A 25,702-nucleotide genomic window follows, 5' to 3' on the forward strand; every position below is an offset into this window, starting at 1 on the left:
AATTACAAAGGACTGCATACAGCTGCCCTGCTGTTTTTTTTTTTTAAATAATTTTCAGTTGCCATTTTCTTTAGATGCTTTTTCTGTTTAATTTTTTTTTTTTTTTTGCATCAACAACTCAAACACAAAAAAAAATCGATTTTGTCCCGCTGTTCACTAAACAGGACCTCCTGCCATTGTTAGTATTTTAAAACATGAACAGGGAACATGTGTTTGATTCACTTTGTGGGTTTTAATAACCCACAAAGTTAATCAAACTTTGTGGGTTAAACGTCAGGGGGAAATTCTTTGAAATTTCAAAGAATTTCTGGGGTGACGTCAGGGGGAAACGTCAGGGGGAAATTCTTTGACTCATAAAAAAGGATAATTTGAAAATTCCTGAATTTACTGTTGTTATGAAAAAAAAACTACCTCTATCCAAGAACTTGAAGCAAATTTCTTAGTTTTTTTGTGTTTGAAAAAAAAAGAAGCATCTGAACTGTTCAAAAGTGTAAATCGGTATCGACCAGGAAAGGTCTGATTGATGCATCACTGAAAATGCACACTAACTCTATAATGAGGGGGGAATCCTCATCACACAGATCTTTTTATTGTTGCGAAATGTTTATATATATTTTTTTGTCTCGATGTGTTTCTGGTACTATTTCCAAATGAGCAAAGAACTTCAAATAAATACGCTGAAACCTTACTTTACAGCCTCCTTTGTGTGTGCTACCAGTGTAAGAAGTTATTGTTAAATAAATGTTTTTGTTGAGACTGTCAAATGAAATATTAAGAGACTCAAATTAATACTTTGCAAAAGAGAAATACATTTTTAGACTGATGTAATCCTTCACTAAAGTGGGGAGAAAAAAAACTCCTAGATATTCTATTTGTTAGTTTCAGGTAAACACCCTTGGTGAAGATGGGATGCTGTTCTGGACAACAATCAAACAATCATTTGGATGCTGACTTCAGAACACCTACAGGAGCATGAGATGTGGTTCTGTGAATCACATAAGTTAATAGTTACGATTTAGTGCAAAAAGAATGTATTAGCTTTAAAAAAAAAAAGTGATCATTTTTCCTTGTATCAGCTTTATTCTAGTGGTTTGTGGCTACAATAACCGCATTGAGCATGACACGTTCAGATGGCTAACCTGATTATTAGTGGTTGAGTTGCATTGTGGGTAATGCGAGGACCAAGTTCTGGCAAGGAGAGGGAATGCTTGGAATGAAAACCACAACTTATTTGGTTTGGCTGCATTGATTTTTCAGCTTCTTCTTTTTATGTGCTGTCGATCGGGAGTTCCACAGCAGAAACAGCCTTGAGTCGTCTCGGCTCAGGTAGACATACCGTCCGTTTCTCAGCCGGGGAACAACGTTCCCATGATCTGAATTTGTTTCATCTAACTGTGAGGCCTGCATTGTGAAGTAGAAGGCAACATCTTTCATTCTAAGAGCAACCATCTGGTCTTTGTTTAACTTTTCAGAGTGCTTACTCTTTTATTCTTGGTTTCAGACTCTAAACTGTCGCGGTGTGTGTGTGTGTGAGTGTGTGTTTGTAGTACACAGAGCAGTAAGCAGTTTCAGCTGTAGCCCGACAGAAAGGATGTTTTGTTCCAGGAGATTCGAGCATCAGCTTTGCAGCAGATAAGGGGTTTGAAGTGAGCAGCAACCACTGATGAAGGGAGGGAGCGGGGGATACTGTACATGTGTCAGCCTCTGGCTTCTTATCACTTTCACGTTTTATTCTGTGCGGTTTCTCACATTGTTTTTTTTTTTTTTTTGTTCACTTTCGTTTTCCCTCAGTACTTCACTCTTTGGTCTCTTAGGCTTTTTCAACCTGCATCCACGTTCCTCCTCTGTGGAAGTAAATCTTTTCATGGCTGCGTCTTAACTCCTGTCTAACCTACTTTGCATTCTCATTAAATCCCATAGACTGCACAATTCTTACTTCTCCAAAAGACAAATGTGGGTTAGTGTGCGATTTAGAAAAGGGGATGGTGTTTTGTTTTCCTGCCGCCTGATAAAAGATGAAAGGATTTATCAAAGTAATTTGGCATGGCTTTGACTTTCTTGCTCTTATCTAGCTGATATAGGGATGTCTGTTAGTCTTTTTTTTTTACCATTCTTTCTTTTTAATCCAGGCAATCTTTTTTTCAGAATTTTATGCTAATACTTTTTCTTTATTCCTAATCTATGTTTGACAAACCGAAAGTACTTGATTTCCATAAAAATGTGTCATGGTGACCAATTATTTTATCGTTTAAAAATCATTTTCAGAATTTGAATTTTAGTCTTACCCAAACAAAGATTTACATTTTATAAAAGTGATAAAACAGCCCTCCAATTTCTTTGCTTCTTGTGTTAGTTTTATTTTCTGGCCATTAATTCATTGGGGTAAAATAAGCTTGACTTAACTTGACTTAAATTAATTATTAGAGTTATTTTTTGTCATATTACTTAATAACTATCCCACATTAAAAGCACTGAATCATTTCTTTCAGTCACTGAATACTCGCTAATGTTTTTGTTTTTAGTATTGAAGTAAAATATTACATGACTTCCAGATTTTCTTTTCACAAATACCCTTGAAAGTGAGGCATCCATAAACACTTTTCGATGCAAATAGCTGCAGAACCTATGCAAACATAAATTTTTAAGTTGGACTTAGGGCTGGACTTTGACTGGGACATTCTGAAACAGGCTTTGATCTAAGGCATTCAGTTGCAGTTCTGGCTGTGTGGCTTAAGGTTCTGCTGAAAGGTGTCTCATCACCTCTGACCTTTCTTTTCCCTGTGGAAGAAACACCACAATGCTGCCAACATTGTTTCACAGTGTGGAAGGTCTTTTAATCTTCATCTTCCTCATAATTTGTGCCGTGGTCCCTACCTTTTTCCCATAAATGTCTGATTTCTAAAGTAAGCGACTAATAATTGCCATGCTCGTAGATTTTCCAATCTGAGCTGTGGATTTGTTCAGTTCAACTGCTTCTTGCTCGGCCCTGTTTGCTCAGACTGTCATACTCTTTTTGATTCCGATGATGGACTGGACGTTGCACCCTGGGGCGTTTATAGCTTGGGATATTGCTTTGTAATCTAACCCTGCCTTAAACATCTTCACAGTTTTTGTCTCTGACCCGCTTGCACTGTATTACGCTGTTTATCCATCAATAACAAACCTCAGAGGTCTTCACAGAACTGCTCTAATTATACTGATGTTAAATCACACACGTGTCATGAATGTATTAATTCGCTGGCTTCTGATTGGACTGGGTTTAATGAATAAAAAGTGCTCTGAATACAAACGTACACCACACTTCTCATGTTTTTCTTGTAATATAATGAATGTAAACCATGTATTTTTTTTTTTTTTGCCCTTCCACTTCATAATTATATTTATCTTCAAAGAACTGCTAACTTTCTAATTAAAAGGGTCAGTGCAAAACAGGAAGAACAAGGTTTAAAGAAGAATAAACAGACTGGAAACGGTGGGGATTAAAGCTCTCCGCTATCTCTTTCTCCCTCTGCACGTCTTTCCAAACCCTTGAGCTGCCTTTTTACTCCTTCTGCACAGTGGCTCTGTACTCGCTTGTCCTCGCAGACAGCCCTGAGGCCTGGACAAACAGGAAACACTTAGTGTTATCAGCTCACTCTTTGTGTGTCCTAATGAGCGTCAGGCTAAGGACAGAAAGGGAACACACACCCGATTCTAATGTAAACACGTTCTGGAGTACAAAAAGGAGAAAGACAGGGATAAACTTGAAACAGAGGCACGAGAGGGGTGGGGGAAGAGGAAACAGAACTGACAGCAGCAGAGGAAGGGGATTTTACTTCCTTCTGGTAAACTCTGATCTGAACTGTTAGCTCCTAAGGATATGTGGTTTAAATACTACTGCACTGAGCAAAAAGCAGCAAAAAGGGCTCAAAAATCTAACCCTTTTCAAAAAGATTCAAGTTTGCAATGTTTTTCTTTGTTGTGAAGAGAGACAACTGAGAAATAACTACAGTTAAATCCCATTTCTTTGAGTTGAAAGCTGTGCTGGCTTTGCACTGCCTGTGCCAGCACATTATATATATATATATATTTTTTTTTTCATCAGCCTCCCAGAGATGACACTTAACTTTGTATGTGGCCGAAAGTGGAGCAGCGCATTCCGCTCCACTTAAACTTGTCTACCGCAATGTAGCGGGGTGCTGTCAGCGTCACTCTGCTCCGTCCTGACTGTCCGTTATTTCTTTTGTTCAGGAGGGTCACGTGGTCGTACGACTGTGTTCTTCAGTTTTTCCCTGTAAGTGCTCATGCTGAGGAGTTCATCAGAGTTTTTACTTTTATGTCAAACTTAGTTTTAAAGGAAATAACCTCATTCTGAGTTGTCACAGCTTCTAATAAACTAATGCTTGAAAATAGATAAAGAGAAAACATGACATAAAAAGCAGAATTGTAGAGCACACGTAGTATACTATGCGTATCAGTAATACGCATAGTATTACTGATAGACTGAATTTTAATTAACACTAAAGTGTTTGCATAATTTTGTGTTTGGCTCACTCTTTAAATGAATAAGTCAGAGTATAATTATTGTTTTATGTTAGCAAGTTTTGCTGCTTAGGAGATTTAAATAACAACAAAGGCTAATGTTCTCATTGCATACTTAAGCTCCATCTTTACATGTTAAACATGACTAGTATAATTCACATCACTTGAAATTCAATAGGCACGACTGAATTTTTCCCAGAAATGACCGTTTGAGCAGAGGACTTGACAAGTCCCCACTGAGTCTGGGAGCTTTACATACACGGGCAAAGAAAAGTTTATTTTAAGGGATCGCTTGTGGAAATGAGAAGGTTAAAATTGATTTATTCCTGATGGGGCTATGCAAACATTACAGGATCAGACGCAGCATCAAAGGATATCAGTATGGTTTATTGGTTTGAGCCACATAAGGCACACACTAGTTAGGATTAAGCAAAAAAAAAAAAATGTTGGACACGTTTTAGATTGAGGGAACAAAGAGTATAAATGAACAATTCCTAATGTAACTCCCTGTGTTAATTAGTCTGTCGTTTATGGGGGGGGGTGTTTATTTTGTCACCATTTCCGGATCGTAAAGTCTCTCCATTACAGCCGTTGGATCTGCCCTTCCTGGTATCCACAAAACAAGATAAGGGCAGCGTTGGCTTCTGTTGAACAAACGCTGCATATTTTTCAATTAGAGCAAATGAATATTGTAAACAAAGCTCCTTTTGATGTTTGTCTGTTTTTGTCCCACAGGATGTCGTTCAGATGTCCGCATTTCATTCAGATTTCTTTGTTCTTATAGGAACTTTCACTATTTCAGTCTGCAGTAAATGAAAAACACATGACTAAAGAAAAATCATGAGGCTCTTTTTTTTTTTTTTTTTTTTTACAGGCAGACAGAGAAAGAAAAGAAGTAGCAGGGATGTTTCCCACTGTGTTGTGTTTCATTGCCCGTCACTCATTGTTACAGATTCTTCTTTTTGGGAGGATTATTTAGAAAAATGTCAGGTTTTTTTTTTCCTGTTGAAGTCTAGCTTAGTTTTTTTGGTGCTGTTGAAACTCCGCTTTTGCCAACAGGGCGTCAACCAATCTTCTCTTTTAGTATAATTTCACAAAGTCAGAGCACACAGAGAGAAATAGATCTGCAACCGTTGCTTTGTACAACATCTCTTCGGAGTTCTCAACCACCTCCTGTGTTTTATTCCCTCGAACTCACCCCACGTCGTTTCTGTGTCCTTTAGGTGTAGAACCTGAGATGAGCACAGAAGAAGATTGTTTTTATATCTAATAAATCATTTCTATGTCAAGTTGGTCATCGACGTGGAAAAAACACAGTGACTACCCACTTTCAATTTAAGTTCAAGACTTAAAATGACAGTTGACCTTAAAAAAGCTACATCTATTAACTTGCTTTCTCTCTTTATATTAAATTTACTAGATTAATTAGAGATTGTTCCTGGGGAGCGGCCAGTCACCTGGTCAGTGAGATCAAGCTGCAGTCATTTTCATTGATTATGAGAATGAACTCAAGTGTCTGTTTTCCTTTGTAATCTGAGAAGAACGATGGTTATGCACACAGACTCTTGGGAGAAACAAGCCCACAGCATCACAGGTCCTCCGCTGTACTTGGAAGTGGGCATGAGACGCTTTTCCACATAGCGATCCTTTGTTTCACATCATATCCATCTGGCAGGTTTCTCGCTGCGTAGCTCTTTAAACTCATATTCCAAACTTGAAAATTCTCCTCTGCGAGCCATATTTTTTAATTCCAGTATTCATGTCACTTTTCCATGTTAGTGACTTTGTGTGTTTGGCAGCAGAGGTCAGTGGTGGTCACCTCAGCTGTTCTAGTGATTGAGGGGATTTTTATAGCCCTCCAGTTTCCACCAGCTATGCAAAATGTGCTGCAGCGATCGCACTTGGGTGTTTGCCCTAGAGGCTATTTACACCCCGTAGTGATAACTTGGCATTTTGCTATTTCTAAAATAAGCTTCAGCACAGGCATTAATGGAGCCAGAGCTCCACCAGCTTCCCTGTGTAGGTCAGTGGGCTATCAGGTCAGATACTAATGCTGGACTGCAGACTAATACACACAGGTGGCTGCAGGGAGAGCTGACTAATGAACTTATGTTGCCAAGTCGGTGTGGGCCAAGGGTTCAGTTTTCCTTCTTTTCCAATCTGCTTTCATAAACTACTTCAAATGGAGTTTCTCTTTTATCCACTTAGTTCTCCAAATAATTTTACATACTTTTTTTTTTCTATGCCAGATCTCTTTGCTCTGTTGTGTTTTATTCCAACAAACTTCGTTTGAGTGTGTTTAGCATGAGATGTGAATGAGGTCATTCTTAAAGCTTTCCAGTCGATGACTTGTTTTAGTGTTAATGGCCTGTCAGTGACGCATTATGTGGCCATTTGGTTTGTGTACGTTGTTGCTCGGAGCTCATTCTTTCTGGAGCTTTTCCCAGTGTGTGCTCGCTATATGAAAACAAATGGTGTGTGTCTGTGTGTACATGCAATAGCAGAGCGAAATAACATTTTGTTCTCTCAAAGAATGATTCCTCAGGTTTTGGATTTCTTAGCCTTCTAGATGTTCTTTGGAGTTAATTAGATTTTTCAGATGTTTAAATCACAGTTGACAGATTATCAGAGCTTCCAAGGAAGTTAAAATAAAGGCAGGGAAAAAAACCCAACTGTCATACAACACCCTACTCATTTATTATATGTGCTATATATGTGTTAAAAACCTGCAAACGAATGCATCCTCATTACAGCAGCATATAATAATAGCATCTTATGTTTAAGCAATATTTTGAATTTGGAATTAAATTGTAGATTTTTTTTATGGTGCCACAGTTATTAGCATCCCTTGCAACTCTAAATGCAACTGAAGCATTTTTGATTGAAGTTCTTAAAGTTTATCAGAGTATATAGTTCAGAATTTCCTAACCCTATTTAAGATACAAGAAAAGATGTCATTCAATACTGGCAGATGTTTGTTAATATTTGACCCTGCGATGCATGAATTATGATCCTTTGTGTCAGGATTTTTGTCAAAAAAATTTTATTTTCTTAATGCATAAAAAGAGGTAGGAAAAAAATTGTAGAAAAGATTTATTTATTTATTTATTTATTTATTTTTTTAGGTGATCAATTGTAATTTTCTCCAAATACAAAGTTGTTATTTGAAAAATACACCAGCAGAATTGCTCTTTGGGGGTTATCTGATGTCACAATATTTGTTTTTTTTACCTGCAAGCATCGTCTACAGTAGAAGGAGGGACCGGGTCGGTCGGCATGCTTTTTTGTCTGTCGGCCATATTGGATTTAACAAAAATAATTTTTTGCATTTGCAGCTGACGGCCAGTAGTTGATAGTGTATCTTATTTTCTCTTCCACTTAATACATTCTGTTTTTTTTTTTTGTAATTGTTTTTGTTTTTTGGGAATACTGTGTTTTTATGTTTCATTCTGGCAGCTTACCTTCTTTCTTTCAAATTGTCCTCCAGGTAAACGAGTGGAACAAAAACGACGAGCGCCTGCTTGCTGCCGTGGAGCATGGCGAGGTGGACAAAGTTGTGTCTCTTCTCACTAAGAAAGGTGCCAATGCTGCGAAGCTGGACGGCGAGGGGAAATCAGCGTAAGATTTCTTTTGATCGTTTGCTTAAGTTTGATTTTGTTTGTCCTTTGGTTTTGTTGCCTTTGCCTTTAAGAAATCAACACAGGACTCTCATTATGCCAGGAAAAACATACAGCTATGTTTTAATGACTGTTTAATTAATGCACAAGAATCCCATTCTATTTTTTTTTTTCCTCATAGAAAGGAATTCTACAGACGGAGTCATTTACATAATAAAAGACAGGGAGGGATTTCTGAAGAATGAGCTTCCAATGCTGAACTCAGAACTGTCTGGGAGTCCTGTGGACTGCAAGACTATCAGTCTGTTTTCCCTTTTTTTTGTTTTCCTTTTTAATTAAGGACTCAACAGAAAACTGCATTTCCAAGGTCACTGGCTTATGGAAGTGCTTTCATGCTCCAACACACAACATTAAAAATGAATGCGCAGCCCTAAAAATATGTCTTGAAACATTGGCCTTCATGCAGCCTACATTGCGTTCATTGTTTCACAAGTAAATCATTTCTGCAGAATCAGGGAAGCTTGTTGCCTCGGCACTTGAGTTTGTTGATAACACAGAGCCGAGGTATTCATATTTGACCTCTTTTTTTTTTTTTCCTTTTCTGCAGCGTGCCGAGCGGTTCGCACAGAGCTAGATGCATGGAAACAGGATCAGATGCAGTGGGAAACAAATATGCAGATTTTCATGAGCCGCTGCAAACACACAGCCTTTTCATTTCACGGCCAGCACTAATCCTTGACCTTTTGTCTATATCCGCTCAAACGGATGTGCACTCACGATTTTGATACATCAACATGATTGTGATGGTTTTGAACTGAACTTTTTTACAGATCGCATATAGAGTATCTCTATGGCGATAAAACCTATTTGTAAGGCACGCAGAGCTTGTTGAGTGCTTCTTTGTGGGCACCGGTTGTTATTTATTTCATTCTGCTCACAGAGGTGGAAGGGAATTGTATCGATTGACCTCTTCGTACGTTTGCCTCACATATTTATTGTATTCATGGGCACGAGGCAGTATTTTAAAACCGTAATTGGTCCAAAGAAACCCAGTGGAACAAGACTGTTGAAACTGTCAGTACACAGAAATTGTAGAATGTTTTGGTATCATTACTAAACCGGCTCCTTTGTATTTCCTAAAACAGTGAAAGTGCTTATTGACGCAACACACTAAGGAAACTTAATCCACATATTTAAACCAAAAGATTTAATGTTGTAATTATGTGAGAGGCGCTCACATGTGTCTACTTTAAAATAACCTTCAATTAAAGGTGTTCCACAAAACCTCTGAAGTTGAGGAAAACCACTTATCTGCTGCTAGCCTGTTTATCTGGATGCAGAGCTGGTGAGGTTTCTCTGTAGGCTGTCGAAAGCAGAAGCCCAGCTTTGTCCTACTTATGGGTCTACATGGTTTGTGTGGGCTTGCAGCTGTGAACGATCTACGTTGCTGTGTCGATGGAACAAAAATAAACAGGAATTAGGTTGGAGTGGGTTTGTTGTGTTGTTAACAAATCCGCTAGGAGTTGCATGGCCCAGCCTCTGGCACGCCATATATCCTCCCTGCTGTAGCTGGCCAGGTGACTCCTTCTCCTCCTCCTCCTCCTCCTCCACCGTCTCAAGTCATCTTTTATCTTCAACACACCATTGTTTCCAATGTCAGTTAAAAACACAGAACATCTGCAGTTTTGTCCATGGTGGCAAAAAATAAGACTTCTCCAGCAGCAGGAGCAATCACCATAGAGATCCCTATTTCTTGATTTCAAGAAGCCATTCGGTAATCTAGGAATCTATTCTACTTTTTTTTTTTTTTTAGCAAGTGTCAGTATCTTAATTTATTAGATTTGGTTTCATGGACTAACAATAAGATATCTTATTGTAAGAACCATGATAAAAAATCTTTGTTCTAAATCTAAACAGCGGGTCTCTAAAAGCAAGATCATACTTTCAAGTTTAAACTTTTACTGATTCATTTTCTCTATCAAATAAAGCCAAAAACAGTAGACAAGACATCATTTAATCTGATTAGCAGTGAAAATGGCCATAAAAGTGAAAGGTTGCTAAAATATATACATAAAAAAACAAATTACAAATTGTATTTTTGAAATGAAGACAGCCAATATGAGTGTTTTTTAACACTGCCGTATTCTCTTTGCACTCAGTAACCAGAGTAATGCGGCCGATATGATTTCCATATGATGACTGAGAAATGTTATGGTTCTGTTTCTACTGACAGCCGCTTCCCTGACACTTACCTCATGTGTGTAAACCCGGCACCAAGCTGCACCGCTCACCGGCACGTTGCTGTAACGTGGCCCGTGCCGCGGCTGAGATGTGCGTGACGAGCAGCTGCTGCGGATTCTGTTGGATGGGAATAAAACTCATAATGTTCCTTACGGAACATCAGGCTTGTTGTAATTCCGTAACTAATTTGTTCCTCGCGTTGGATTTGTGAACAGGCTTCATGTAGCAGCTGCTCGCGGCCTGACAGATTGCCTCGCCGCGATGTTGGCTCACGGAGCTGACCTCTCGGTCACAGATGCTACTGGTATGTACTGTAGTGACAAGCTACATTCTTGTAGCTGTAAAAGAAAACTCTCAGAAATAATTCACATTTTTTTTTATCTCAATAATTCTCTGTAGCTGTAACATTTTCATTACTCTTTGTTAAGGCTTTACTCCCTTACACCTGGCTGCCAAAAACAATCACCTGGAATGCTGCAGGAGGCTTATTCAGGTAATGTTCATAAGCAAGTTTTATTTATTTTTTTTAAGAAAACATAGTTTGTCGTAGAATAATAATGTTTCATGACCTTGGCTAAATTCATGTAATAAACCCTTTAATATATCGTGTCAGAACAATTTCAGATTTGGCAACACATCTTTGGAGTGTGCTTAAAACCAAATTGTGCTTTATAACACCTTCCAAAAGTATTCGAACCGACTGTTTGCTCTTTTTTTCATGTTACAGTGCCAGATTTCTGTTTATTTTATCCAAATTTTCCAACACAAACTGGTGCATATTTCTAAAGTTTAGTAAAATGAAGCATGGTTTTACAACTACTTGTGCAAAGAAAAATTGTGTTGCGTACCAGCAGTTGTCCCAAATGCTACAGATGCTACAGAAAGGCTGTAAACAAAGTATCATCATTTTCCTATTTTTCAGTTGGCCTATCACATAAAATACCCAAACATACATGCAGTTTCTAGTTGTGATGTTATTCAGCAATTTGAGGGGGATGAATACTTTTGAATGCACTGCATATTTTAGGTTTAATGTCAACAAATCATCCAGCATTTTCTAATTTCAATTCTATGTTGCAATCTGTGAACAAAACAAAAGGTATGAAAGGACAACCTGGACCAAACGAAGCCTGTTTGTCTGAACTGTCATTTTGCTGCCATGGTGCTTGAAACCAGACAGTTTCAGGGCTTCATTTCTTTACCCTGCTGAATGTGTGTACAGATCAGCAGCTCAGCAGGACAGAGAGGCAGCAACACACACTATTCCCACTCTCATCTGCTGACTTGACTGCCTCATGACAGTCTGCAGCATCACTGCAGCACACACTGCCCGGCCTCCTTGCTCAAACTAGAGTCTGCTGCTTAGTTCTTTCTGCCAGATTTTGTAAACTACCAACTAAATAAAAGGCCAAATGTAACAAATAACAAGGCATGGTTTTTTTTTCATATTTTTTTTCAGTGTTTTGGAGAGAAACAATAACTAAAAACTCAGTCTGTCCACTTTAAAATTTAGCATTTTTTTGCTAAATAACTCTTTCTTCTTTCTCCAGAGTAAATGTCCCGTTGATCCAGCGGATAGCTCAGGAAGAACTGCTCTGCATCATGCTGGTAGGTATCTCAGCAGCCTTGGAGTTAATTATACAGGGCAACTTTTATATAGACTCGGTCTGAACGTGGGAATGTTTCTCGCAGGATCAACTTTAAGCTGTAATTTCATTTGGATAAAATTCATCCTCCATTCACGGAATTAAATGATAGAGAGTTTCTTCTCATTTGATCCTCAGCTGCTGGCGGGAACGTCCAGATTGTTCAGCTACTGTGTGAGCTCAAAACCCCCATCAACCAAAAAGATACAGTATGTATTTTATGACGTCTTCTGCTCTATCTAACCCACGCTCACTTTTTTGTCTTTCCAATGGAATTAAAGTGAGAATAGTTTAAGATCTTGGTAGGTGCATCAGCTTCATCCATTTATCTAGATTGCCATAAAGAAACATTCAGAATTAAATCAATTGAAATTAGGTATGGAAAATCTAGAACATATTTGCATTTTCGCAAAATAGAAATCTGTCTTTGCTTTGCATCTCATTAAAGGAATTGAAACCGTAGGGACTGTGCGACAGGGCAGAAAAATGTGTAGTTCTTAAACTGCAACTAGTGCTAACCGGCGCTCTCCTGTGGAGTGCCTCTTTGTTCATTTCTAGACTACGTTCAGAGAAAGAAAACATTGACATATGTAAATTAGCTGCAGCAAGTGCGCTTCAGTAGAAGGGAGCCTCATGAGCCAACATTTCCTCTCATTTGTCATCTGTTTGAAGATTAATTTCTGTGTGTGCGCTTAAGGTAGAAGGTCAGAGTTCTGTGGGAACGTACGGTGCAGACATGTGGTCTCCATTGCAGTGACAGACCATGTCTGTGGTTTTCATCCAGCTGGGAAGTGGAACCATGAAGTAGCATGTGTGTGTTTGTGTACGTGTTTAAATGAGAGAGTGGAGGGGGGGAAACAAGTTTATTTCCATTTTATTATGCTCTTTCTGGCTTGTTGGAAATAAACTTATACTATATTATGACACCCACTAAACAACCATTCAACCTAGTTGTAAATTTGATCATTTATATCCGGTTAAAATGGATGTTAGCCATGGTTTTATACATATAAGTTCTAAGTTTCATTAAAAAAAGCGTAGTGCCTCTCTTTGACCGTTCAGGACTTTGAGGTGTCTGCAAATAGAAAAGCATTATTGCTGTAATAATTACATGTAGATGTGAAGCTAGTGAAACTGTTAGCAATTAATCATCAGCCTTCACTAAACATTGCTTTTCAAAGGCAGCCATTTTTTTCTCTGTTTAAAAGCAAAAAAAAAAACAAAAAAAAAAAAACCTACTTCTGTCTTCTGTTAAAAGCCAAGACAAATCATAACGTCATGTTCGCTGAAGATCATTTACTTTTCCAGCCATAATTATCTGCAAATGTGTACGAGCAGTTCGAGCCTCTCTGTCTTCTGTTAGCGGATGCAGTCGGTGAACCGGTCATCTGGAGTACAAAGTTTTTAACGCTGAGCAGAACATGCCAGCTTGTTGGCCTGGGGCGGTTCATCGCAGCTGTATCATATTGCTGTACCTGGATTTGACTTTAATAAACACACAGTGCAAAGTCAAACGAAACAGAGGAGCACCTGGCCAGTCATACATATTTGAAAAGCGACTGCGTACGGCAAACAAACAGAAACATGAATCGTTCTTTATCACTAAGCTTCATAGCTTTTTAATAGAGTGTATAATAACGTCTAGTATGCCTATAGAGGTAATTTATGAAAAACACAATCTGTGTTTGGGATTTTATGTTGCACCTGCGTTAAGCTGCGCTGCCTTTATTTGCACAACCAGTTTTTAAATGTGATGGCCTGTGTGCTCGCGTTTCTGGAAGACGTTTTTCCTCCCATCCGAAACTCTTTGGCATCTATAATTGCTGTTGATAGGAACCTATAGTTTCTAATTAGAAACATATGTAATATTCATTTAATGTATGGTAGTCATGTGTCACGTGTGCTCGTATTGTAAATGATGTTCCTTGTGGAATAATACAGATTTGTTTTACTGCCAGTACTTTGTAGTTTAGTGGTATTTAGTATCTAGCAATGATTCAGTGTGAGGTTAAGGGTCTTGTAGATTTGGGGGTTGAATGACAGGGTGGCAAACTAAATAAAACATTACTGACTTATGGAAATATGTTAAAGGGATATTATGCAATATATATAAAAAAGCATCTTATCTCCTCCTGGATTTAGGAAAGCCTAACTTCATGTGAGAAACTACTACTGAAAGCACAGAAAAAATACACCTTTTAAGAAGTCTGAAACATTTACAAAGTAAATTCAGTTAAAATTATAAAATGATCAAACGCCAAAATGTTCTTAGCATCTCTGTAAAATAAGAGGGAACAGCCCTGCATAAAGATCAATATAATAGTTTGTCCTGAATCCAGATCAAGTTAAGTTTTGAAGTAAGCCTTTTTAAAGCCTCAGAAACTGACTCAGTGTTTTAGTTACTGCCTGTATTCCTCTCATCGGCTTCCTTTAGCTTTACGCTTTTGCCCAAATGTGGGTAATTTGTCAGAGAGCGTGCCTCCAAGTTATGAACATAACTAAACTTACACATCTAGGCCAAATAACACACCTGTATAGTCACACACACACACACACACACACACACACACACACACACACACACACACACTTAATCTGTTGCCCAGAAAAGGACAAAATAATTTTTGCCTTTTGGTTTCCAAAGTAGCAGCAACACAATCTGGGCAGAGCCGGCAGGCCTGCTAAAGTCTTTAACAGAGCTCCAAAAAAACCCAGAACATAGTTTTGTCCTCTTTGGTCTGTGGAAACAGCAGCAGCCTTGTAATATAAAACACCCAACTATGCTGACGTGGTTTGCTGTTTCATGTAGCTCCTTTGCTTGTTGGTTCTGGGCCTCTTTTTGAAAATCATGTTTCAGGGTTATTAGAAATTGCATCGGGAGGATAGTTATTCACAGAATTTGCTTTTGGATCTCTTCATGTGTGGATAAGTATTTTTTTTCCTCTTTTTTTTTAATAGAGCTTGGTGAAACATTGAGTGTCCAGACTCCATTTTGCAAAACATAGGAAAGCAGCTTTCTTCAATTTTTGTAGTGTTGATACATAAACATATGTATCCAATCCAAGGCGGGCCCTACCTGCCACAATCTAGTCTGTTAAAGATAGCCAGAAACAATTGTTGAGATGTTCAACAATGTCAGAAATCTTGCCTCTTTTCACCATGTTGGCCCGAACATGTGAGTAAAAACAACCATTCAGCCATTCAGCACAGGCTTTGGAAGCACAGGGCTTTATTTAGCTGGTTGATTGGGGTGAGAATCTGTCAGTCCAGGTGAAGAAGGTGCTACATTTCATGAAATACTGCTGCCGTTAGTCAGCTCTGACAGCTGTGTGTTAAATTTTGCAGAACTCACTCATTAAAGCTGCAGCTTTGGCATTTTTTTCCCCCTACAAAGACATGTGAAAAGGATTGACATGTTATGGAGAGACACATATGGCATTCATTGAAAAATAGCCAGCAGCTAATGACTAAATGACTATTTTCATACAACCACACAGAGTACCAATTAAAAGTTTAATACACCTAACTATTTACTATTTCGTTTAAAGGAGGACAAACTCTTTTCTGTCCTTTGCCAGACAAAATAATAGAAAAATTACTCTTTGTTTTGTGAAAAATGTGTACATTCCTGAGTTTATGAACTAGTTTTTGTTCTAATAATTTCAGAATATGCTAATTCAAATATTCATAGCACAAAAGTTTAGAGTGTCTCTTATAAATTTGCAAAATTTAATAGTTGGACAATGTCCAGACCATTAAAAAAAACACAACCAAAATTTGACACGTGAGATCTGGGATATTCATTTACAGCAGGTCACACTGATTCTTTTTCACATAGCTCTACGTTTTCTCACCACACAGACAACTGATATGCTCACGTCACGGACCACAGCTTTGTGTTGTACACGGCGGCGTATGGATGTTTGCGTTTAGCAGTTGAAACGTATAATACGTTCAGTACGACAAGGTTCAATGTTTGCAATGTTCGTCTGTGTCAAAGGACGGCCTCACTCCCTTGATGCTGTCAGCCAAACACGGCCATCCTGAGGTGTGCAGCACTCTGATAGACTGCGGTGCTGAAATCAAAGCTCCTGACAACCGTGGCAGGTAGAGAAATAATAATTTAACAACACACTTGGAAGTAGACTAGATATTCATAAAATGTTTTCTTGCACGTAGCCGGATGTTTTCATTTGTGCTTCTGTGCTTTGATACGAGGTCTGTCCATGTTGTAGGACTGCTTTGATGCTTGCGGCTGAATCCAACTCAGTGGCTGCGGTGGAGGTCTTGGCTCAGAAAGGAGCAGACCTGTCCGCTGTGGATTCAGAGGGCCGTGACGTTGTACACTATACCAAGATGTCGGGCAGCTCTGAAGCCCAGACTGCCCTCTTGGCTGCTCTGAACAGACATCCACTTTTGGGTAAGACTTAAGAATAAAAAATGACTATTCACAGAAAAACACACAGGCAGTGTAAATTTATACAGTATTTCAATTTAAATGTTTAATGTAACCTGGCCTAATTGGTATTTTACTTTCATTGACTGTTCTTGAAATAAAACCAGAAGTTAGGTTTCAAGCTTTTCCATGGATCAGGAAACTACTCTCAGATTTTTTGCTAAGGTTTCAACACCATAGCAACACTGCCATCTACTGTTATACTGTGGTTACTGTTAGTGTTTCTCGTATGCTTTATTGAAGTGTTTGCTTCAACTTTCAGCTCTGGATGCCAAAACTCTGAAATTTGTGACTCCAGCCTCTGCTTATGCAAATAAGCATTTTTGATAAACCAAATATACATGGGCATAATGTCGACAAAAACATTCTCACCTGTAGAGCATCTCGCTGTCCTGGGCTTTGTGACTTCTCTACATGCTGCACTTTGCTCTCCTGTTTTCAAAATGCTCATTTGTTGTTTCTACTGACTCCCCTGACAGATTCCAAGTCTCCAAGAAGTCCTCAGGTAAAATATCTGTGACGTTTAACGTCTGCTCAGCTACTAAAATAATTGAACGTGCATAGATTATCAAGTACAAGTGATAATCTGCTTGCTCTAACCTACCGCTAAACACTTCGGTGCTACGCTGATTATTTACAAATGAAACAATGACATTCCTACATATATAAATGGAATTTTATAGCCTACAGAATTGTGTGATTATACTATATAGAGAGCTCAAAATATTTACATCTGCATAATCAATCTATATAATACGTAAGTTTCACTTTCTGAAATGATTGACGAATAAATTTCTCAGGCAAAAAATGCATCACCTCCTCATTTTTCAGAATAAAACTTAAAACGTGTTTGACCATTCTACTAACCAGCACTGAATCCCACCTCTGATTTTTCTTTCTCCTTTTTGTCGATATCTGTCTGATTCTCCTACTGGCTTCTTAGCATGATCAAGTAGCTAAGCTAAGTGATGAGCGGATCACAACTCCCAAAAAACGAAAAGCACCTCCACCTCCTAATAGTCCACTGCAGGTAAATGCATGTCTGTCTGTGCATGTCTGAAGTGAATTAATTAAAGGAATAATGAATTACAGCCACTGATTTGTTGTTGTTGTTTCCTGTTCTGTTCCCCTTTCTGTTTTCTCAGAGCAGTCTGGCTTGGTGTTGTTTTATTTGTGTTGCTGCTGACCATCAGATTAGGAAAAACTAGCTATCAATGATGACAATTAATTCTCAGCCAAGCTTAGAGCTTCTCTAAAGCTCAGACGGTTTTATGTAGATAGGAAAAAAAAAAAGAATCCTAAATGTATGTATTTGATCGTCCTTCAGAGTTCTGGACCCTCCTCTCCCTCTGCTGTTACTCCTAGCAGCACTCCTGCTTCCAACAAAGGTGACACTCCAAAGAGATTTAACTTCAAGGTAGGACGAAACTGAAAAAGTTGTGCTGAGAAACTTTCTGTGTTTTACTTTATTGTTGCAATGCCATAAAAGTTATTCGTACCGCTTCAGCTTTTCAGTATGTTCTCAGTCTGTTTGATTAGAATTTTATATAAAGAAATCAACACAAAGTATCACATATCTGTGAAGCAGGAGGAAATCAACGAATACTGTAGTTTTCTTTACACATAATAATCTTAAAATGCAGTGTGCATTTTTTTATTAAACAGTAAGTTGTACGCCTAGGGTGAAATGAACACTGCTTACTAAGCAGGCGGATTTTATCTAGATGTATTTTTGTTACCTCCTTTCCAAAAGTTAGCTACAAAAATGTGCTACTTTGTGTTTGTCTTTTGTATGAAATCCTAATGGATTGCATTAAAGTTTCTGACTATAATGTGATCATAGTGGAGGGTCAGCCTCCAGAGGTTTTTTTTCCACTTGTCTGTTCCCCTTCTTTGCCACAACCCTTCACTTCTGTCTCCTCCCCTCATCGCAAAGGAGGACGAGTTTTCAGGATTACCACTGAAAGAGGTCGAGAAGCTCCATGAAGAGAGAAACATGTTGCTGGAGACGATCGAAGACCTGAAGCAGACGGTGGAGACGGTGGCCGTTCCTCAACTGGAGGTGAGGGTGATAATGATTAACAGTCGGACCGTGTGGGGCTTGTTGACTTTGCTTCTGGGCAGCTTTAAAACCAGGTGGGTGAATGAGACTAGAAGAGCTAAACAAAGAATGACATCATTGCGGCTGCAATAACACACAGTGCAGAGAGCTACAAACACACACTGAATGTTTATTATTTATTATTTATTAAACCATACACTTGGCAGCTATACCTCTTAACGCTCTCTAACCGGATCAAGAATTTTCATTGAGTTTAAGAACATTTTGACATTATTCACCACATCAAAAGACTTTTTGACATAAACTGTTTTAAAGATAACCCTCAAATTAGTTAATTAGTTTAGTCATTTCTGTTTTATTTGTAGTTCTTTTTCTAAGTTGAGTACGTTTCCGAATCATCTGCCGTCTTAAAAGGAGGTCTGAGCTAAGCTTACAACATGTCACAACTTGTGTTGTTTTCCTGACGATACCTGGAGGTCCCTAATGCTACCTTCATGTGTCTCTTTGGCATGTGAATATATGTGTTTGTTGGCAGGTCGAGCACACGGCGTCTGCAGCTCTGGTTTCTGCTCTGCAAGCCAGGATTAATGCTCTTACTTTGGAAAACCAGGAGCTTGCAAACAAACTGAAGGTACGTGCGTCTTTGTTGTTTACTTCCATGTTTAAGTGGTAAAGCCTGAATAGATTCAGCAAATTTGCTCAGTTTTAGAGTGTATGACTAACGTTACTGTATTTGAGGATGTATGCAGATGAAGAATAAAAGAAAGCAACCACAAAGTAGCATAACCAAACAAGTTGGTCGGGATTTTCCAAACTAGCCCTAAACATGAATTTTGTAACAAGAAAGATTTGATGGTTAAAATCCCAATAGGTTGTTGAAAAATTATTGAATCCACCAGAAGCAATGTAAAGGAAAAGCTCTATAAGTTTTGATTTTATGGAGCTAAAAGATCTTTAAGGTACAATAGAACTTTGTTGGTAATACATTTAAATTGAAAGGGAAAATTTGATAACTTTTGATGGCTTTAAGAGAGACATGTTTTATGGATTATTCTCTGAAGAACTTTAATAGCAGCGTTATGAAATAACTGGAATATTTTCTGTCATTTTTTGTGAACTGCCCAACTTGTTGAGCTTAGGAAGAAATATTTGAACAAGTTATTTTTTCCCCATTTTCTGAAAAGTGTTTCAAACTTTGACCTACTTAATTATTTGTTTCTCAAACATTTCCAGTTTGAAAAAAAAAAATTATAACAGTGAAGAGGAAGGAAAATTATACAAGACTTTCAACATTGTTGACAAAGCCGAATATTCAAAATGTAGGTTGTGCATTTTTATTGATCCTTGCTAGTTTAATACAGTTTAGAACCACTAAACTCTACACTGTTATGTTTCCCAAATCTTTGCAAAAGAATTAATAAAATTAGACATACAATGTGTGTTTATGCCAATTTGCAAGTCTTCCCACCGATTCTCAATTGCATTCAGGTCTAGACTTTGTTTAGACCAAAATGCTTTGATCTAATCTAAAACATTACATTGTAGTTTTGACTATATGTCAAGCTTCTCTGGCCACTAACAGGTTTTCTTACAGGATTTCTATTTATCAAGGAGATGTGCAGTGTTGGTCACACATAGAGTCCAACAGAGTCCTGTTGACAGATTCTCCTCAAGAGTTTTGCTTCTCCTCAAAAGCCATCTTAGGCTGTTTGCTTGCTTCTTATTAACGCTTTCTTTGTCTGCTCTGTCACTTTAGATAGGTGGCCATGTTTAGGCTTGCACTAATCTTTCCTGTGTTGGATGGTGAACTGAACACATTTCTGGCAGATGTTCAAAGCTTTGGATACTGTAACCTAACCCATAAACTGCTCCACATTAAGCTGGATGTGTGGCGTTTGTTCATGATTCTGTTTGTTCGCTGATGTTCCCTAGCAAACCCCCCCCATAGCTTTCACTGAACATCTCTATTGTTTCTGAGATTACGTTACGCAGAGGGGAATTTCACCTCCTAGAACACGATTCTCAGCCTGATGAGCGACAAAATCTACTCTGCAGATGTATTATTTTGCTTCCACTTCACAATTCGGTGATACTCTGAAGTTCGTGGTTGTGGAAAAGCTGTGGGAAACGGTTCAGAAGGGATAAACGGTAAAATGTTGCATATCCTGGATGAATCTGAATACTCCATAGCTACGGAAATCCAAAAGAAAAAAATGCTTTCCAGAGAAGCTGCACAGTTTGATCTGTGTGTTTCTGAGGCACCAAGGGCAAAAGTAATCAACCTCTGTGTTGTCCAAGTTTAGAGAAAGAGAAACTTAGTGAGTTATTTTGACCTTCTGGATAAATACAGCAGTGTCATCTGCATAGCGAATGAGTTCTCAGTTTTGATTGAAGCTCCTCAGGCGATGTTTGGATAAAGGGTGACCTGAGTGATTTGAAGGAGATTTTTAAAGAAATTTGAAATTATGTTCATTAAAAATAATTAAAAAAAAACCCCACCATGTTTGCCAGTAATCTTTTTGGGATGGCTTTTGAAAGACACATTGATGGTTTACATGAGCCTGTTGTTGCTTCAGCAAATCAGGTTTCACTGCTGTCTTTAAAGCTTTACATGATATGTAATGTACTCATTTAACAATGCCATTATGCATTAGTATTTATTAAAGTTTATTTTTATTTTTACTTTTTTCAATTTTATTTGACAAGATGCCTTGATATAAATCAAAAATCTTCTGCTTAAAGTTTAACAGTTTTGTTTGTACAAAACAAATAAGTAAGAAAGCAAATACAATTATTAACTTTCCTTTTCAATCTATTATAATAACTTTTTTTTTTACCCCAAAGAGATTAGAATAAATAATAATCATACATTTTTACTCTCATGTCCTCTCAACACACAGAGACTTCCTTCCCTACCAGGAAATGAGCTGAACGAGGACAGTCGTCCGAACAGCATGGCCTCCAACTCCTCCTTCCATTCCACACAGGACGAGTTTCATTCACCGGCACAAGTGGCCTCTACGACCCAGGTGGAAGAGGGAGAGCGTCCCGCTAAACTACAGGAAGTGGGGGGTGAAGGCGGGAGCAAGGAGGAAATCAGGATTTTGAAACAAGCACTTGAAGGCCTTCAAATAAAGCTGCTCGAAACCAAGAAGGAGAACTGCTTGCTTCAGGCTCAGTTGAACTCCGACAGACAGAGACAAGGAGACGAGGATGGAAGCGCTCGAGAGAAAATAAAGGAGGAAGAGTTGATGGAAAGTTTAGCAGAGCTGCAGGCCAAACTGACAGACACTCAAGAGAGATACCATCAAGCCATGGAGGAAGTGGAGGACCTGAAAGCACAGATGGGAAGGGGAGCAGAAGAGTTCGCAGGGAAACTGGAGGCCGAGAAACTGGAACATGAGATGAAACAAGTGAAGTTGCGGCTCGTCCAGTTGGAGTCAGAAAGAGACGCAACGGCTCAGCGAATCGGACCGATGGAAGAAGCGCTGCAGAGGACGGAGGAGGAGAGGCGGACGGCAAAGGAAAAAGAACAGAGGACTGCGCAGATCGAAGAGCTTTACAAGGAGGCACAAGAGGAAGTCAGAATGCTCCAGGTAAAAACAAGATCCAGCCCTTTCAACAAAGTAGAAAAAAAAAAATACAGATCAAATGTCTTTTGAATGTCTTTTTTTTTTTTTTTTCAAATTACATAAACCGTGCCATTATCTCAGTTTGCAATCTCTTAATTGCTGTTGCATAGGAGGCCCTGAAGGGAACGGTCCCCGTCGAAGCCGCAGCCAAAGACTTTGAGGAGATGAAGGCTGATTTAAATGAGGTCATTGCTGGGCAGCAACAGCGCTTGCTGGAGCTGTCGCACTCCTACAGTGAAACCAAAAGCCAGCTGATTGCCGCTCAGAAAGAACTGGCTGAAGCCCGAGCCGAGAAACCCTCAGCCTCGGCCTCGGCCGTCTCTTCAGAGCATCAAGTCCAGATGCTGAGCAGTAAAGTGGAGGAGCTGCAGACATCGCTCGCCGAGACTGAGAGGAAGCTTTCTGTTGCTCAAGAGGACATCGCGCGCATGAGGCAGGAGGCCGAGGGTCAGACACAGAGCTCTGTGACCCTTGCCGACCACACACAGGTCGTGTCGTCTCTGGGAAATGCCATCAAGGAGCTGGAGAGTGACTTGGAAACCCTCAAAGAGCAGCTGCATCAAAAGACGACACAAGTGGAGGCTTTTCAAAAGAAGTACGGAGAGAAACTTAAGAAAAGAAAAAAATATATGGGGGGTAGAAAATGTTTTTAACTGCTGTGCATCACACTAACCAGTTAGTTATTTTGAAGGAGACCAGCTCGGCTGAAACATTGGGCTTCATCAAGTGTCGCTTAGACTTTTACTTATGTGCAGATTTACTTCTTATGTTTCCACTTTTAAACATTTTGGTCAGGTACCCAATCTTGTGAATTTTTGAGTCATTCAATTGTCAATATTCAGTCAAACTATTACTAGTCTTGACAGTGTTATGAAATGGCCCTACCGTATGTGCCAGAAAAATATATCAGACTCCCCTTTTTTAGATGGTCTTCCAAAACAAATTTTTTTAATTTTTACGCACAACCTACCAACTGCAGAAGCATACATGAAAGCCTAATTAATTTTCTTGTGTGTCTGCGTCACACAGGCTGAACGCAGAGCAAGACGTCACCTTGGAGGACGCAGTTCCGCGTCTGGACCACGAGACCATGCGGGAGCAGCTGGAGGGTGAGGTGAACCATCTGACTCAGCTCCTTCAGGCAGCCTTAAGGAAGCAGGACGAGATGGCTCTGGAGGCGGCGGATGCGTGGCAGAAGGCAGGAGGAACAGAAACGAAGACATCCACAGAGGAGCATCTCCTGATGTAATGTCTCACGTCGAGCTTGTCCCTTTCTTCCATCCTTTAGGCGCGAGATAATCGTGCAGAGCGGGAAGCTCTGCAGGAGCTCTTGATGTCACAGGAGAAAGAGAACCAGACTCTGAGCTCCAAACTCGCTGAGGCGCAGGATGCTGTGTGTCAACTCAAGCAGCTGGTAGAAAATCACGTGGCATCGGAAAGAGAAAAGAACAAGAGGGTGAGTGATTATCCGTTTGTCTGAACCATCTGCTTCAGAAAACCAGTTCAAAGAAAGCTTAATCAGAAACCATAAAAGTAAGAATTATCGACTGGAAGTTCCTGTTATCTTGTACTGCTAGATTTCCTTTAGCTGCATATGGAGGTAAACAAATCTTAATCAAAACACTTCTTTGTTTGTTTGTTTGTTGTTATGTGAATCTTTGCTTTCTTCCGTCTTCAGATAGACGACTTGTCTCGTGAAGTAGGCAAACTAAAGGAAGCCCTGAACAGCCTGTCACAGCTCTCCTACACATCCTGCTCCCCGTCCAAGAGGCAACAGCAAAACCAGCAGATGGAGACGCTTCAGCAGCAACTAAAGCAACTTCAGTACCAGCTTGCCGTAAGATTCGTTTTAAGTCATACGTAGCAACTCACTGTCAATGCTTATATTTGTTCCCGTGGCGTACCTGAGCTAAGTTTTTACCTTGTGTTGCCTTTAAAGGAATCAAAGAAGCAGCATGATGAAATAGTGTCAGTCTACAGGATGCATCTTCTCTATGCGGTTCAGGTAATTCATGAATTTTTACTAATTTCACCCAGTGCAACGTATGCAATCTATCAAATCAGTTTTCATAAATCTGGATTATTCAGTGTCCATTAAACAATGTGGACATTTTGGCAATATTAGTCAGTTACCTAGCTTACTTACATCCATGCTATTTTTTTAATTTAATAGTTAGGTAAAAAGCACTGAGAAATTTAAACCTGGAATTTTTGATATGAAAACTGTGATATTTGTGGTAACGGTTAGACCTCAACAGGTTGTTGAGCTGCAGTATTGTAGAAAAAGTCACATAATTCTTTGGAGTCTTGATAATCCAAAACTTTAAAAGAAGTTCACCAGTTAATAACTGAGCTTGCGCCGTCTTCCTCAGGGTCAGATGGACGAGGACGTCCAGAAAGCTTTGAAGCAGATATTGAAGATGTGCAAGGTGCCAAGTCAAGCCAAGGAGGCCTGCTAGGAGTCGGCCGGGAGTCTCCACAAAAGCACATTTATTTTTAGACTGAAAACACATTGTGCCTGTGCATAAGCCCAGAGTATTTGCTTACAAGGAGTCGGTTTACAAGTATGCGTTTATTGCCTTTGCTAAGGTCATTTTGAACCTTTAAAACCCTCTGCTCTACATACATGAAAGTGCTGTCAGCTAATGGATGACTCGCCTGGGAAAGCCACATGGGAAAGGAAATCAGCCAGGTGTTAGTCTGTAAAGCAATTCAGTGTAAAGAATAGGCATCCGTTGCAAAAATGAAATGTCCAACTATTTTTTTTTCCTGCGTTAATCTTGCAGTTGAAGCAAACGTTGATGTTTATTCAGCCAGATTTCCGCTTTGAGAAATATTTCTTTTGAATCCAACTGTGCACAATCCTGATAACATCAGGACTTTAAAGTTTTAGGATAAACTAAAAAAAAATAAAAAATGGATGAGCCAGCACCCATATGCAGACCAGTTCAAAGCAGGTGCAAATAGCAGCACTAAGGCTGTAAATACAGATGTGGAAGAAACACTTTGTAAACTGCTGTGTACAAACTGATCTTCAAACCTGCCAAACAAAAGCATGAATAAGGTTTTCCAACAGTAACAATAGACACAGAAAGGGTCTGTCTGTCTGTCTGTGCTAAAACCGTCAATTTGGGCATTTTAAATGTGTCGTCACTGTGACACAAACACAATGCTAGAGTGTAGAATCAGCCTCACTGACTTTTTTTAAATTTTTTTAATATAAAATAGATTTTAAATCACTCATGTCTGTCCAAATTGCAGAAACAATTTACATTAGGCCTTCTGAACAATTAATGGAGCCATACTGAAAAGAGTGAAAATGAAATCTTTCTTTAAGAAAAAGCTGAATTCTTCCCAAAATAGCGACAAAAAAAAATAAATCAAATACTTACCGAGTTTTTCATGTGACTAAGAAGATTTTATTTGTGACAAAGCACTATTTGTTGTAGTTGTTTCTAAACTGTAGATCTTCCTTTTGTCATCCATATAATAGGTTTTAACTGTTGTAGAAAAGAAAAACATTTCAC

The 25,702-nt window shown here is 39.0% G+C and overlaps 1 protein-coding gene across 2 annotated transcripts in view; it reads left to right on the top strand.

Moving 5' to 3' along the window:
• The window catches only part of rai14 (retinoic acid induced 14), a 36,161-nt gene extending 11,264 nt beyond the window's left edge, over positions 1–24,897 (top strand). The window contains exons 3-21 of one of the 2 annotated variants that reach the window (XM_015047806.1): positions 8,009–8,139; positions 10,595–10,683; positions 10,808–10,872; positions 11,930–11,987; positions 12,164–12,234; positions 16,026–16,132; positions 16,261–16,445; positions 16,961–16,986; positions 17,425–17,511; positions 17,809–17,898; positions 18,418–18,543; positions 19,079–19,174; positions 21,444–22,139; positions 22,286–22,770; positions 23,205–23,373; positions 23,464–23,631; positions 23,854–24,012; positions 24,115–24,180; positions 24,548–24,897. In XM_015047806.1, the coding sequence (XP_014903292.1) occupies positions 8,009–8,139; positions 10,595–10,683; positions 10,808–10,872; positions 11,930–11,987; positions 12,164–12,234; positions 16,026–16,132; positions 16,261–16,445; positions 16,961–16,986; positions 17,425–17,511; positions 17,809–17,898; positions 18,418–18,543; positions 19,079–19,174; positions 21,444–22,139; positions 22,286–22,770; positions 23,205–23,373; positions 23,464–23,631; positions 23,854–24,012; positions 24,115–24,180; positions 24,548–24,634 (2,961 nt within the window). In that variant the 3' untranslated portion in view covers positions 24,635–24,897. The remainder of the gene's footprint in view (positions 1–8,008; positions 8,140–10,594; positions 10,684–10,807; positions 10,873–11,929; positions 11,988–12,163; positions 12,235–16,025; positions 16,133–16,260; positions 16,446–16,960; positions 16,987–17,424; positions 17,512–17,808; positions 17,899–18,417; positions 18,544–19,078; positions 19,175–21,443; positions 22,140–22,285; positions 22,771–23,204; positions 23,374–23,463; positions 23,632–23,853; positions 24,013–24,114; positions 24,181–24,547) is intronic. The other variant, XM_015047807.1, reaches the window with a different exon arrangement.
• Positions 24,898–25,702: the final 805 nt, after the last annotated feature.

Source organism: Poecilia latipinna, unplaced genomic scaffold (assembly GCF_001443285.1).
Source record: "Poecilia latipinna isolate Pla-1442-1.1 unplaced genomic scaffold, P_latipinna-1.0 Scaffold843, whole genome shotgun sequence".
Taxonomy (NCBI): Eukaryota; Metazoa; Chordata; class Actinopteri; order Cyprinodontiformes; family Poeciliidae; genus Poecilia; species Poecilia latipinna.